At 45.9% G+C, this 14274-nt stretch overlaps 1 protein-coding gene across 1 annotated transcript in view; it reads right to left on the bottom strand.

Annotated features, from left to right (window-relative positions):
- The window catches only part of LOC142291287 (polymeric immunoglobulin receptor-like), a 242615-nt gene that overhangs the window by 73535 nt on the left and 154806 nt on the right, over window positions 1-14274 (bottom strand). Inside the window, exons 5-7 of the mRNA XM_075335711.1 lie at window positions 6514-6840; window positions 6106-6417; window positions 5109-5211 (exon numbers count right to left, since the gene is read on the bottom strand). Of these exons, the coding sequence (XP_075191826.1) occupies window positions 5109-5211; window positions 6106-6417; window positions 6514-6840 (742 nt within the window). The remainder of the gene's footprint in view (window positions 1-5108; window positions 5212-6105; window positions 6418-6513; window positions 6841-14274) is intronic.

The following is a 14274-nucleotide window of genomic DNA, read 5'->3' on the forward strand; positions in this document are numbered from 1 at the left end:
CTCGGTAACAATCCATCCACACAGGCAAAAAAAAATTAAACCATAGATGTCCACATATTAATTTATGCGTAATAATGAGAAATGACACAGGGAAAAACATGAAAGCCATAGAAAATCATGACACCAAATAAAGTCTATCAGTAATTAGAAAGCAATCCTTCCACTCAATGAAAAATCATATCAGCTGGTTCAACTGATGGGCTATAACAAGATTTCTCCTTAGGTGCCCGACAAGAAACATCTCATGATAGGTAAAACCAGTGAGTTTCTCAAAACCTTTACAACATTATTGTTGCAAAACATTCTGATGGCATTGGTTACAGAAGAATTGCTAATGTACTGAAGGTTTCAGTTAGCACAGTTGGGACTATAGTCGAGAAATGGGAATAATATAATTTTATCAAAAACAGTCTTGACTAGGTGTTCTCCGAAAGATTTCAGACAGAGAGAAAATAATTATCAGAACACGTGTCCAAGAGCCAAGCACCACCTCTGCAGAGCTACAGAAAGACCTGGAATCAGCAGGTACAATTGTTTCAAAGAAAACAATAAGAAATGGACTCAACTTTCATGGTATGTGTTCACACTCACCACACAAAACCGCATTGCTGAACAATGTTCAAGCCCATTTAAAGTTTGCTCAATGACATTTATCAAGCCTGTGAAATATAGAAAGAATTTAAACTGATCAAATGAGAGAAAAATTGAACTCTTTGAATGCCATAATACACACCATGTTTGGAGACACTGCACATCACCCCAAAAACACCACACTAACAGTGAAATTTGGATGTGGGAACATCATAATGTAGGGCTATTTGTCAGCATATGGCTCTAACAAACTTCATATGATTGAAGGAAGAATATACGGTCAAATGTTCTGAGATATTCCGATAAAAATCTGTTGCCATCTGCAATGGTGATGAAGCTAAAACGATGGTAGACATTTCAGCAAGGCAATGATCCCAAACTTAAAACCAAGGAAAATCTCAGCTGGTTTCAGAGAAAATAAAAAACACGTAGGGGTCCCCCCAAAATTGGACCACCAGCCAAGGTAAAGCAGACAGCTGGGGTCTGATATTCTCAGACTAGGGAGGTCCACTGTTATTGGACACTCCCCAGCCTAAAAATAGCAGGCCGCAGCCACCCCAGAAGTGGCGCATCCATTAAATGCGCCAATCCTGGTGCTTCACCACAGCTCATCCCGTGCCCTGGTGTGGTGGCAAACGGGGTAATATATGGGGTTAATACCAGATGTGTAATGTCACCTGGCATCAAGCCCTGGGGTTGGTGAGGTCAGGCGTCTATCAGATACCCGACATCACCAACCAAGTCAGTAATAAAAAAAAAATAGACGACAAACACATTTTTATTTGAAAAAACACTGCCCAACACATTGCCTCTTTCACCAATTTATTAGAAAGAAAAACAAATCCAGGTCTGCTGTAATCCACGCGGTTCCCATGACGATCCATACCATAGTAACTGTCCCAGTCAATGAAGAACAGAATGTTCCATATTGGCTGGGAGAGCAATGCAGTGACCTGAGCTAACATCAGAAGGTCAGCCCAGGTCACTGCAGGGCATGACAAGTGCTGCTGTCAGGAGCGTGGTACATTACCTGCGCTGATCTCCTGCACTGCTGATACTGCACACTGACTTCAATCACCTTCACAGCCAAATATCGCGAGCGGCTCGTGACGTCACCGCTAGTGACAGTCTCGGGCCGCAGTGACAGATGTGAAGCGGCAGCCATGGAGGACAGTGTCAGCGCTGAGGTCAGGAGGGCAGGACTTCATCACCACAGGTAAGACGAGCGGGGCCATGTGGGCGGAGCCTAGCGAGGTAATGTGTGCGGGTGCGAGGTGGGCGGAGCCTAGCGGGGCTGTGTGTGGTGCGAGGTGGGCGGAGCATAGCGGGGTAATGTGTGCGGGTGTGAGGCGGGCGGAGCCTAGTGGGGTAATGTGTGCGGTGCGAGGTGGGCGGAGCCTAGTGAGGCTATGTGTGCGATGTGAGGTGGGCGGAGCCTAGCGGGGTAATGTGTGTGGTGTGAGGTGGGCGGAGCCTAGCTGGGCCATGTGTGCGGGCGGCGGAGTGCAAAGTGGGTGGAGCCTAGCGGTGCCATGTGGCGCTGAGGACGTCAGTGCCGGGGACTGCATGGCTGGGGACAGGTGAGTGTGTGTGTGTGTGTGTGTACATGCTGAGTACAGGAAGGGGCGGAGCCTAGCGGGGAAGTGTCGGCTCCCTGCACGCGTAGCCAGGGTAAATATCGGGTTACTAACCAAAGCGCTTTGCTTGGATACCCGATGTTTATCTTGGTTACCAGCTTACCGCAGGCTGCCAGCGATGGCTCCCTGCACACTGTAGCTGTAAAAAGCCCTGCTTTTGCTGATAGAACCGTTCTCGAAACGTAACTCAAACTGTCAAGCTTTTAGCAAAAAGCTCGAGTTCTAGTTCGATCCAGAACACCCCACAAAATCACTTGAACCACGAACTGGCGAACCTCAAACCGCGCTCAACTCTAGTCCTGAGAGTGCAGGCGGAAGTCGGCAGTGACCGGACCCGGAAGCTCCCAGAGTGCCCCAGTAACCGAGAGAGTGGTGAGAAATAACTTAGGGGAACTGGCAAGATAGAGGCGCAGGGAGAATGCCACGGCCCAGGAGCTACAGCGTCCGGTTCAGTGGCACCGATTATGCCAGCCACCTTGCCACTGAAGGAGGAGATGGCCATCTATGATAATCCAGCCGCGGTGGCTGACCAAGTTGTCCCAGCCCCCACCACCTTGGACCCGGAGGAGACAGACTCCGGCTCCAGCACACCGGAGGCAGCCTGGGTCCTGCGCTTCGAAGGGAATGGCTACCGTGCCTCACTGTCAACACATTCTGTGCCGGAGATGCTGGTGGTGGAGCATGAGGAAGAGTCCCGATCGGATGAGGAGCCTCTGTCTGACGCCATTAATGTCCTGGTACCGATCTGTCGCCGCTGTTGCCTGCCAGGACACTTTACCCGGGTGTGTTCAGGGAATGTCCGACACTAGGGAGCCGGGACCGGTTCCCAGGCGCTGCCATGGTAGCTCAAGCCAGAAAGCTACCCAAATTTTTTAGTTGAAAAAGTTCAAAATTGATGTTCCAGAACTTGTCACCCTTGTTGAACCAAGGACTTGGGTCATGCGAGATGGCCCCAGAGACCCCAGGTGGAGGGTGGCAAGGAAGTTAATGCCTGAAATGTTCAGTGTGTCATCCTTGTTGAACCTTTTTGCACTCTTGGTTAAAGCTAAAAAAGACATCAGGGTCGTGGGTGGTGCGCCACGAGGAAGTGGCACCAGAGGCCCTCCGTGGAGGGTGGCACGGAGGGTAATGGCTTCGCAAGGTTACCCAGTTAATAATGTGTATATTTGTAATTTCACCTAAAAATCTGTATAATAATCTAAAAATGTTTTGAAAATGTGAATGATTCCGGAACAGTCACCTGATTGACCTGTTTGAAAAATTAAGTTAACTATGGACCACGGCTGCAGGACTGGCAGCAACCAACACGAACTTGTGTTATTGTAAATAGTTGCACCTAGTGTACCTCCCAGAGTAAACCTTCTTGCACTATCAGGACAATGATGCTACCACCAAGGAGAGGAAGGTTGGAGGGAAGGTCTGGGGTAGAGAAGGCCCAGACCTAGTCACCAAAGGAACTGGTGATCTGCCTCCTCGAAGGGTTTGGGGAACCAGGACCTTTTTGGGTGGTGGATTGATGGGGGGGCGTTACTCACTGCAACGATCAAGAAATGTGCCTTGAAGATTGTTATGAAGTTTGTTACCATTTAACCTTTTTCTTCTTTGCGGTTTAATAAATCTCTACCTTGCTTACAGCCCAAGGACGTGCTGTGTTTAACCAAGGGGGAATGTAGCACCCCTGAGACCCTCAGGGCACTACAGAGAACTGCATCCTCTTGGGGATACAGGACCTACCCTCTGGGACCTGGATTACCAGTGCCGATTTCAACAAAACACAATCTAAATCCTAGTTCTCCTCTCCACACTGGGCATAGAGGGTTAACCATGTAAGGGGATGGTCTCCATGGGAACGAGTCCCTGGGTATAATGTGCCTCGTGGGAGGGGTCAGCAGTCAGTCGGTAGTGAGTCTAGAGTTGGGAGCACACAGGAGAGGTGTATGGACATGCCTGAGCTTGGTCCATGTAACGATGCCCCCGGGGGCACAGGAGAGAGGTCGCCAGGATGGGTACCGAGATACTGCTGGGACTGGAGCACGAACAGGGCACAGGGCCCTAGGTCAAGCGCAAGTTTTACACTGTTTGGCAAATAACGGCAAATACCTGCCCAGTGAGGATACCTCCACGGACTTCACTGAACAAATAATCCGAGGGCATCAGCAGTAAACTAGGATAAGGGTTCGGACACTTCCCTCCCCACAGGGTCCGCACAGCCTGCCGTATGAAGAAGGAGACAGGAACCCCAAAAGGGACAGTCGGGGCCCCCAAACGCTCCACGCTACGAGGATCCAATCAACTGAGAGTGCCGGGGACAGAGCAACCTGGGTCACTACAGTAACACTGGTCCCTTATCTGCTGGTCGAATTTCCAGGCGGTGGTTATTTTGGAGGCTAATAATACTAGCTTTTTCTTTTTGTGTTAAATTATATGAATATCTTGGGTCTTTCTTTTTTATTTTTTTCATATCATTTGTAACAGAATTTTCAAATGTAGTGATGGCTTGTGAATATTCATTGATTGGGTTAAAACTGGATTTACATATTTAATTTGTGTGAATATATTGTGAACCCACTTCAGGTAATATGTTAGGCGTAAGAGAATTTTTTCAGAAAGATGGTTTTATACTTCCTTAGAACTGAGGATTTAAAGGAAAAATTTGCATGACTCCCCTGTTCTAAAATGGAGATTCTTTTGCGTGTGTGCATGGGTTCTTTTTTTATACTGCCTTGATGTACATATTGGAATAAATAAGTAAATACAAAATGATACAATGCAATAATTAGCTAAAATATGAAAAATTTTACATTGGTACTAGTATAGAAATTGATTTCTAATAATAACTTAAGTAAAAAATTATCTACGGAAATATCATTGAATAGTAACCTGGGAGAGAAAACTTCCTCTTTGGGTAAAATAGCACGTCGCCCAGTGTCAGAATTAGGAATATCTCCAGTTGCTTCAGTGTCAGGAACATCTCTGGTTGCTTCTAAATTAACAAAAAAAATGTATTTTAATAATATGTTTTCAAAACATAGTCTAACAAAAACATGCTATTTCCATCCTTTTAGTTATTACAGCCACTGAAATTACAAAAATTGTCTAATTCTAATTAGCTAATGTAAATATCAAACAATTTGGATAATTCTGACCCAATGTGCCTGATAATGTCACACAGTCTTTGGCTCAAAGCTCGCTGAGTGTCAGGACTACTTCTGATGCTATTCACACAGCAGAGTCAGACACTCCACATGATATTGCTTATGAATTGCACAGACAGGCTCGGGCGTTGACCGACTAGCTGTGCTGTGCTGTGTGTTAGTAATTGGTTTTGCAGGGGTTAATTTCTGCTAGCCTGTGGATTACTGCTTGAGTCTCATGTTGCATGAGACTTATTATTGTTGCAGCCACCCCTTTTAAGATGGTAGAGCCTGGTCTCCCGTGCCAATGATAGCTTATGCAATCCTGGTCCTTGTCCTTTGATAACTTGTTGCTGGTGAACTTCTGTGTGCTGTTTTGTGTGTTGTGGAAATATTCTTGTTGTCTGATTATTTCCTCCCTTTCTTTAGCTTTCTCCTGATCACACACAGTATTGTCTATACCTCTATGAGTGATTGCTGTCAGTTTAAGTTTTGTTTTTTCCCCCATCTGTTTATTTGTGTGGGATTAATCACTCCTGAGTGGAGGAAGGGGGACCACTAGACCATATTTATTAGGGAGCTTGGATAAGGAAGGCAACTCAAATATCGGCACCTTTGTGCATATCTTTGGGTTCAGGGTCAGCGAGGGTTCCCCTAGCCTGAGCCTAGTTCGGGCTCCCAAGTTCCTAGGGACCCTGTCACACCCCATGACAGATATTTGTCCAATCACTACAAAAACTCACCTTCCACTATAACTTGCACCGCAATAGTGTTTCCATATTTTCCATCTTTTTTGACTCCACACCAATACCATCCGCTGTCTTTTTGGGATATTGTTTCAATGGTGAGGATCAGTTTCTGGGTCTCACATGATACACTCAGACCATTATCAGCATCATTAACATGAGAGATTACTTCTTTACAATTAATGCCACTTAATTTGCACCAATATTTTGTGAAGCTATTAAATCGACATGGATAGGAGCATGGGATTTTAACAGTTTGCCCAGTCTTTACAGTTATTATTTTTCCACCACTCAGTCCTTCAGGACTTCCTAAAAAAACAATAATATGAGTGTATGATTAAAACAATTTGTCAGAATATCTAAAATATATTGAAAAGTCGTATTTGATGCTGTTATGTTCAGTACCTTCAGAAATCTTGATTTGCACAGTTGAAGTTTGATCATGTTTTCCATCAGTCAGCACACACCAGTACCAGCCTTCGTCTTCTTTTGTTATTTCGTTCATAAGGACCTGCACTGTGCCATTTATGGGGTCATCATAAATGGCAAGTTTTCCTTCAAAATCATCCTTCACAAAGCCATCTGTATTTATAAGTGGAGTACAAATTGAACCTTCCAATTTACACCAAAACTTAAGAGTGTAATCCTTCTTAGAATCATAGTTGCACAAAGCAGACACTGATCCACCCAATCTTGTCGACAGCAATCTAGAGCCTTGCGGTATATCAGTCTCTGTAAAAGACAAACATCGGTAACACATGTCAGTTAGTAGCAATTATGGACCTGATAGTGTGTTTCTTTACTGTTTTTTTGTGGTTTTGTGCTAGTATTAAAATATGGAATTCAATAATTGAGTGAATGGCATCTCCACGAAAGTTTTAGGAAGATCGACATTCAACCTCTTCTCTCCAATGAGCACTGCCTCATGGTTTCTGTATAAATCTCCAATAAAGAATTCAGACAAAACCCATGTCAGAGCCCAGAAAAATCAATTTTGTTTAATCAGGCAAACAGAGTAACTTTGGACTTTATTTCACTTCTGTTTCAATTGTGACTATCATTTAAGGCAGGCATAAAAGCATGTTTTTCCTAATGTCCACCTAAAAAATATGCACACCATGAGAACACAGGCCAGAGGGAGTCCAATGTTATTCTATTAACATCATACTGAGTGTATCAATTAAGCGTAGGGAGAAAATAACTTTGATCTTTGCTCCATTGGTGTCAGTAACATAGCTACAAGGGGGGGCAGAGGGCGCGTTCAGCCTAGGCCCCTCGCTCAGACAGGTCCTCCCCACCCAGAGCTACAGCAACCCTATCAGTATATGCACCATGCCGATATGTAGTTAAGCTATGCAGCAAAGCAAGAAGACATGATCTCCCTGCAGTACTGCTCTTGGTCATGGTAGGTTGATGCATCCCCCGATTTGCTGGTGCATTCACAGGTCTTCAGAGTCCTGACATGGTCACATCATCATGCTGCATCAGGATTCTGATGTCCTGTGTGAGCGCTGGACTGGTGGCACCAAGGGTTCTTATTTCCAGTGGACTTGGCAGGATTCTGCATTAGGTGAGTATATGATGTTTTTTATTTTTATTTAAAACTTTTGGTGTGACTGTGGAGGCATCATACTATGTAGAAGTTCATCATAAAATGGGGGCAGGGCTCTCATACATTGTAGGGGCTAACTGCCATCATAAACTTAGTAGCATTTCATCTGGAGTTACCTCAGGCTATGAGGATCCACAATGTGTTCCACAGGACACTGCTCAAAAAGTATGTGGAACCTTTGAAGATATCCCCTCTGCCGCTGGCCCCAAATATTGTTGATGGTAATTTGGAGTTTCAAATAGCTAAAATTGTTGGTTCTCATTATATACATTGTTCCCTTCAATACTTGGTGCACTGGAAGGGTTGCAGAAAAGAGGAAAGAATATGGGTCCCAGCATCAGATGTAAATGCCACATGATTGGTGCATTCATTTCATGCTGCCCATTCAGATAGGCCTGGTCCTGAGTGTCTTGAGATCACTCGTAGAAGGGTGGGTACTGTCACGGATGTGTCATGTTTGACAGAAAATCATGTGGTTTCAGGCCATAAAATGTCACAGCGATTGGCTGCACAAAATGCTCCCTGAAGTTCATTGTTTCTGCTGTCAATATTCATTGGTATAGGTAGCTTTCTTACTGGATGTGTATCGCCCCAGCAGCGGTCGAACCGCTCGTATCTGGGTGTCGCTACTCATGGCTCGAAGGTCTCCGGACCTGGAAGCTCAGTGTCACTCCAAAATGTAATTGGGGTTTATTTACAGGGGAATTAGATAGTTCGTGACGCCACCCGTGGTGTGCGGTAATAAGGAGTACCGCCGCTGCCGTTGGGAGTACCTGGCGTGATGGAGTGGGGAAGCCAGATGATGTTACCCTCCACGGGTAGGGGAAGGCCCCGGGACTCTGGATGGTGGGATGGACTGCAGGGGGAGCGCAGGTTCACTGGTAGCAGGGGCTGATCAGGTACTCACTCAGAAGGAAAGCAGATGCTGACAACGTGGTAAACCAAGTCTCTGGGTGCCGCTGCCCTTTTGGGGGAGCTTGTCCGGGTCTCGTCCCCTGCAGTACTGCCTAATGGCCCTGAGCCTGCTTCCGTGCACAGAATTTTAGTAGTCTCCAAGTGGCCCGTAAGCTTGAAGCTGTCCGGGCCCCGCTCCCTACTATGGGTAGTAGAGAAGCTTGCTCTCAGGAGCTCACGCTTGGGATTTCAGTGGGCTGCTTTGTTTGGAAAGCCCTATCCCCCTCGTTGCGCTAGTGCCCCCGATCTCTGAGCTTCATGGGGACAGTCCATAAAGGCCCTATCCGCCGCAGGGTATTTGCCGGGTTGCTTGAAGCCTCTCCCCGACCTAGGGTCCAGTACCCCGATGTGCTTTCGGCCCCAGACCGGCTATTGGACTGCAGCTGCTGACTGTCCTCCTAGACTAAGCCAGGCACTCACTCCCAATATCCCGCGACCAAGTCTCCGACTCCTCTGGGTCCAGACCACCGTCTGCAACCCAATCTTCTCCTCCCTGGGAGCCACACACTCCCTCCTAGCTCCTCACTGCTCGAGGGCTACCACTGAACTGACTTGTCACCTCCCACATCCCTGCCTGACCCCTACGTGGGCGGCCCTATTGCAGCTTAGCAGCCCACTGATGTGCCTGACAGGGTGTGGTGCGAGGTGTGATTAGGATTTTTAGATGCTCATGGAGGCAGTGCTGCAAGTTGGGAACCCAACCATGGGGCGTTGAGTCCTGCACTAGGAGATAAAGAGCGTGCAGTACCCTGTGACAACTTGACTAGTCCAGGGGCGTCACAGATTCACCTCTCCCCCTTTTGGACACAGCAAGAGCTCGCTTTCCACCAAGCTGCTGATCAACAGTATTATCTTGGTGCTTAAATACCCCTTCCTTCCTCAGACTGATGCTGATGATAATGTCACGCTAGGTGCGGGGAAGTACCAAGCGAATGGCAAAAAGGAAAGCAAACCCTGTCTAGGGAAAGGGAAGATGGTGACCCCTGACCAAACCTTCTGCTGGTCCATGGGGTCCCTCACCATCCTGGATAGGTTCCGCACCTATGCACTGAGCAAGATACCTGTCCCTAGGTATCCCTAGTGCTGGGCCCTAAATAGGGAACAGATCAGATGAGCTCTTCGTCAACTCCACTAAACACTATACACAACACAAGAGGACACGTGGGAAAATGTATGAACTACTTATCTACAGATGACAAAGGTAGAGGTTCACCAATTGTCAGCAATTATACAACAGAGGAGTACAAGCCACCTGCTTGCAACCAAGGCTTGAATGAACAGAAAATATCACCAGCAACAGTCCACGAAAGAAAGGGGTATTTAAGCACTAAGATAATGCTGATGATCAGCATCTGGGTGGAAGGTGAGGTCCTGCTGGGTACAAAAGTGGAATAGATGAATCCAGCAGGAAAACTACCTATACCAATGAATACTGACAGAAGGAACATTGGAAAGTCAGGGAGCATTCTGCACAGCCAAATGCTGTGACCTTCTTTGGACAGAAACCACATGACTATCTATCACCCGTGACACACCAGTGACATGTGCTTTATCAAAAAACTCTATCTTGATCTCATCCAGTGGCATACCTGGGGGGGCGAGCAGGCCATTTGCCCAGGGCAGAGCTGGCAGGAGGCGCCACAGTGGTCCAAGATTTCTACCTGGCAGCTGCATTTTGCTACCCGTTGTAGTGAGATTCGGATGTTCTCTGAATCGGATGTCAAGCTGACAGCCAACTCAGAGAAGGTATAGCAATCGTGCTCCGAGTGATCAATTGTACATGCATCTGTCAGATGTGAGTACAATTGAAGCCCTAACTACTGGCACTTTAAGGTTAGGGCGATGTCAGTATTATGATCAGGACCATGCTCCTCAAGTCACTTTGCCAGTGTGAGCCGGATAAAACTGTTGGTGAGTTCGCCAATGGACCTGAAAAGATCGAAGATTTATTGTAATTCTGGGAAGATATTTGAGGGACAAGAAGGGGGAGAGGGTCTGGGTGGATGTATATGGACACATTATGGGGGGAGAGAAGGGAGTGCATACAGACACAGTATGTGGAGCGAACGTGGTGAAGAAATTTTGAGGACACACTGTAAGGATCTGGGGGGGAATTTGAGGACTGTATAGGGAGTAAATGGGTACATTTGAGGACACAGTATAGGGAAAAAGAGTGTGGGATAGGGCAGAAACAGTATGAGGAATAATGTGGATGGGTACGGACACATGAAAAGTATTTTGCCACTAAAAAGAGATTGTGCCCAGTCACAGACTGCTTATGTGTCATTGCCCATTTAGTTTAGGATGCCAATAGAAACTGTCACAGACAATACAATTCTGCCTTGCAGACGTTTCTTACCTGATGTAGCTGACTGGTATATAAAAGTGGTGGACATTCCTGCCCCTGAAGAAACCAATTGTCTTGTAATGTGAATGATGTCTTGCATATTTTGTGTATAATATATTATGTGACCTGTGATGATAATGCATGGATTGTATTGTGATTTGTTCCTGTGTAGTGTATATCAGTGTTATAGATAATATTGGTAATGGCATGTTCCTAATGTTTTTATTATCCTGTGAGGGAGATTGATTTCTGCCCAGCAACAGACAGCAGGGTTAGCAATAGTTAAGAATTGGGACAAGCGTAGGAGTTGTTAGCTGATAGCGTAAGAGACAGTTCATTCTGGAAGAGTCAATAAAGACCTAGTGTGCAAAACTGACAGATGTATAGTCGGTTGGTCATGATGAAAGTCGCATACAGTGGGTGGTTTGTGACAACAAAGTAGAAAGTAGAAAGATATGAGACAGAAAGAGAGATAGCTTGAATCTCGCGTGTCGATACAGACACTGAGTATGAACAGCGTTGAAACGAGAGACAGATCATCGAGCAGAGTGGCCCCAGACAGTTGGACCTCAACTGGTGTGTGAATGTATTTGACTACCTGAGTGGTTTCCCTCTAAACATTCTGGAGTGCAAAGCTTTACTCTGGTCATGATGGGATATTTTAGGACACTGGACGTAGGTCTGCTGGAAGGAAAAGCGACCATCACAGTGTATGCTGTAACGTTGGACTGGGTTGCGCTGGGACTCACAGAATCGGTTAGATCTGAAGCAATCCAGTGGGAACTTGAACTGTGTCTCATAATGATGTGCAAAACTGTAATGTGCTGGAAGATATGTGCCCACTATCTAGAACATGAAGTTGTAGCAGAGAATGAACCATACAGTAAATAATTGTTGTTTAAAATGAACTGTTGGTCTCCTTGTGAGTCATCATCCGGCCCTGGCAAGCCGACATCAGTGGCAGTATGTAACCTACTTGGGTTTCCAGGTAACTTAGCACAAGTCCACAACCCAACAAAGATCAGGTATTTCATCTAGCATGCCGAGACATCCAGAGTCAATCCCTCACCCAAGACTACGCCCCCCCCTCCCGTGCCACTCTACATTCGGTGTAGTCAGCAGGATGAAGCCTTGCTATCTGAAGACCTAAGTGATGCTGGGAAGGCGCACAGAGCATTGAAGATGGTGACCGTGATGTCAAAAGATTGTGCAAGGCATAGGCTCTAAGATGGCACATGGTGTCATAGCCCCAAAGCAGAACTCCACCCATCATGGGTAGTGGATAAAATGAAGGGTGTGCAAATCTCAAGAGCCCTCAAGAAGCTATGTCTATCGCTAGACGTGCCAAGCCTGTAGATGCCAGCCCATGATGATGAGTGTCCACCTCCGGTGGACGAAGTGGAAGGGGAAGGTTCGCCTGTTGAAGATTGACAGCATGAAATGGGCAGAGACTTGGACGAAACAGTAAAGAAAGCTGGAAGAGACTCCACCTTGTCTAAGGTGGAGCTGTACAACTGGCCACCAAGGGGTGAGTGGGACGACAACATTTTGTGTGAGAAAATTGAAGAGGAAGGACAGTGATGTATCAGAATGTAGGACTATGATGGATGGTGAATAACTATGGTATGGTGTGGAAGCTGAGGCCTACACCCCAGCCTGGCCCCTGGAACACAGAAGGCTGTTTCAAGACTGTAAGGGCCCAGCTGCTAGTGAGTTTTCCACCAACCTCCTCGGAAGTGCAGATCACCTTGGTGGAAGCAGAAACAAAAACAACTTGAGTAAAGTAAAATGGAATCAGATGCTTAAAGGCCCTCATCATGTCTGTTGCACCTGCTCCTGGGACAGTTCTTGAGTCTCTGCATGCCTTGGATCTTGGACTGCCTGTTGTTGGCCACAGATGGCCAAAGTTTGTTTCCTCCCCTCTGGATTGGGATACAGTAAGCTGTGACAGCATCCTACACCCTTCACCCTGGACATTGCCAAACCAAGTCTCCCCCAGTGTCCCATGGACTTTGACCCAAGTCCCCCATGGACTGTGTTTGATAATGGACTTTGTCCCCAATGGCCCTCTAGACTTTACCCCATCCAACCCTGGCCAATGCCCCCCATGGACTGTGTCTTTGCCATAGGACTACTGTTTAGGAGATGGACAACCCAGTGTCACAACTGGGTTGAAGTTGGCTGCACTGTGCATAGGACTGATGGTGCTGCTATTGTGTCAGCCTGAGGGCCCTTGTTTATAAAGAACATGGACTTTCTGCTCTGGGGTCCCAACCCATGCTGACCCAAAACAGGGGAGGACAGCAGCCATTGACTTGAAAGACACAAGCTGAGACTGATGTTTTAGTGTTTTGTGTGGTGTTTATTGGTGTCTTACAGGTCTCCAAATGGTCGAGGATGACCATTATTAAAGAGGGGAGGAATATAAAGGTGGTTGACCATTGCTATCACTTTCCTTCTCCTAAAGACACCAATCACAATATTTTCTTGTAATGTGAATGATGTCTTGCATCTTTTGCATATTATATAATAGTAATAAAGCCGACACTCAACAACACAAATTCGCAGATAATGAGACCTTTATTTAAAGTGACAATCCAATTTGACAATACACATTTTATGATATTTTAATCATGTGGACCATCTTCAGATCAATTTCTGAGGACTAGGGTCAATGTATGATTACATGCACTCATAGCGAGATAATGAGGATGTCACGGATAGCAATGATCTGTGGAGACTCGCTCTACAGGAAATGTGACTACATCACTGTAAAATGACATTTTTATAAAATGTAAAATGTATGAGCGCATGTGGTCATATATTAAACCTAGTCCTCAGATATCTATCCGATGAAGGTCCACCTGATCGAAACAACATAATATGTATATTGTCGAATTGAATTGTCACATTGAATAAAGTCTACATCACCTGCGAATTTACCTTGTTGAGTGCCGAGTTTATTATTATATAGTTAAGCATTGGGACTAGACCATAATGGGAGGGGTTAACTGATGAGGTTATAGATTATTAATTTTGGAAGAGTTAGTGATGACCAAGTGAGCGAAAGTTACAGACATTGTTGTTCATGAAGGTTGCATACTATCTATGGGTGGTTTGTGGCAACAAAAGAAGAGTGGAGGGCATCTTAGCATGAACCTCAAGTGTTAAACAAGGAAAAAGCTTGGGCTAATAATGCACTACACTCACTAGTATACAAAAAAATCAACCATGTTTATTTAGACAGACAATT

This window comes from Anomaloglossus baeobatrachus, chromosome 2, assembly GCF_048569485.1.
Source record: "Anomaloglossus baeobatrachus isolate aAnoBae1 chromosome 2, aAnoBae1.hap1, whole genome shotgun sequence".
Taxonomy (NCBI): domain Eukaryota; kingdom Metazoa; phylum Chordata; class Amphibia; order Anura; family Aromobatidae; genus Anomaloglossus; species Anomaloglossus baeobatrachus.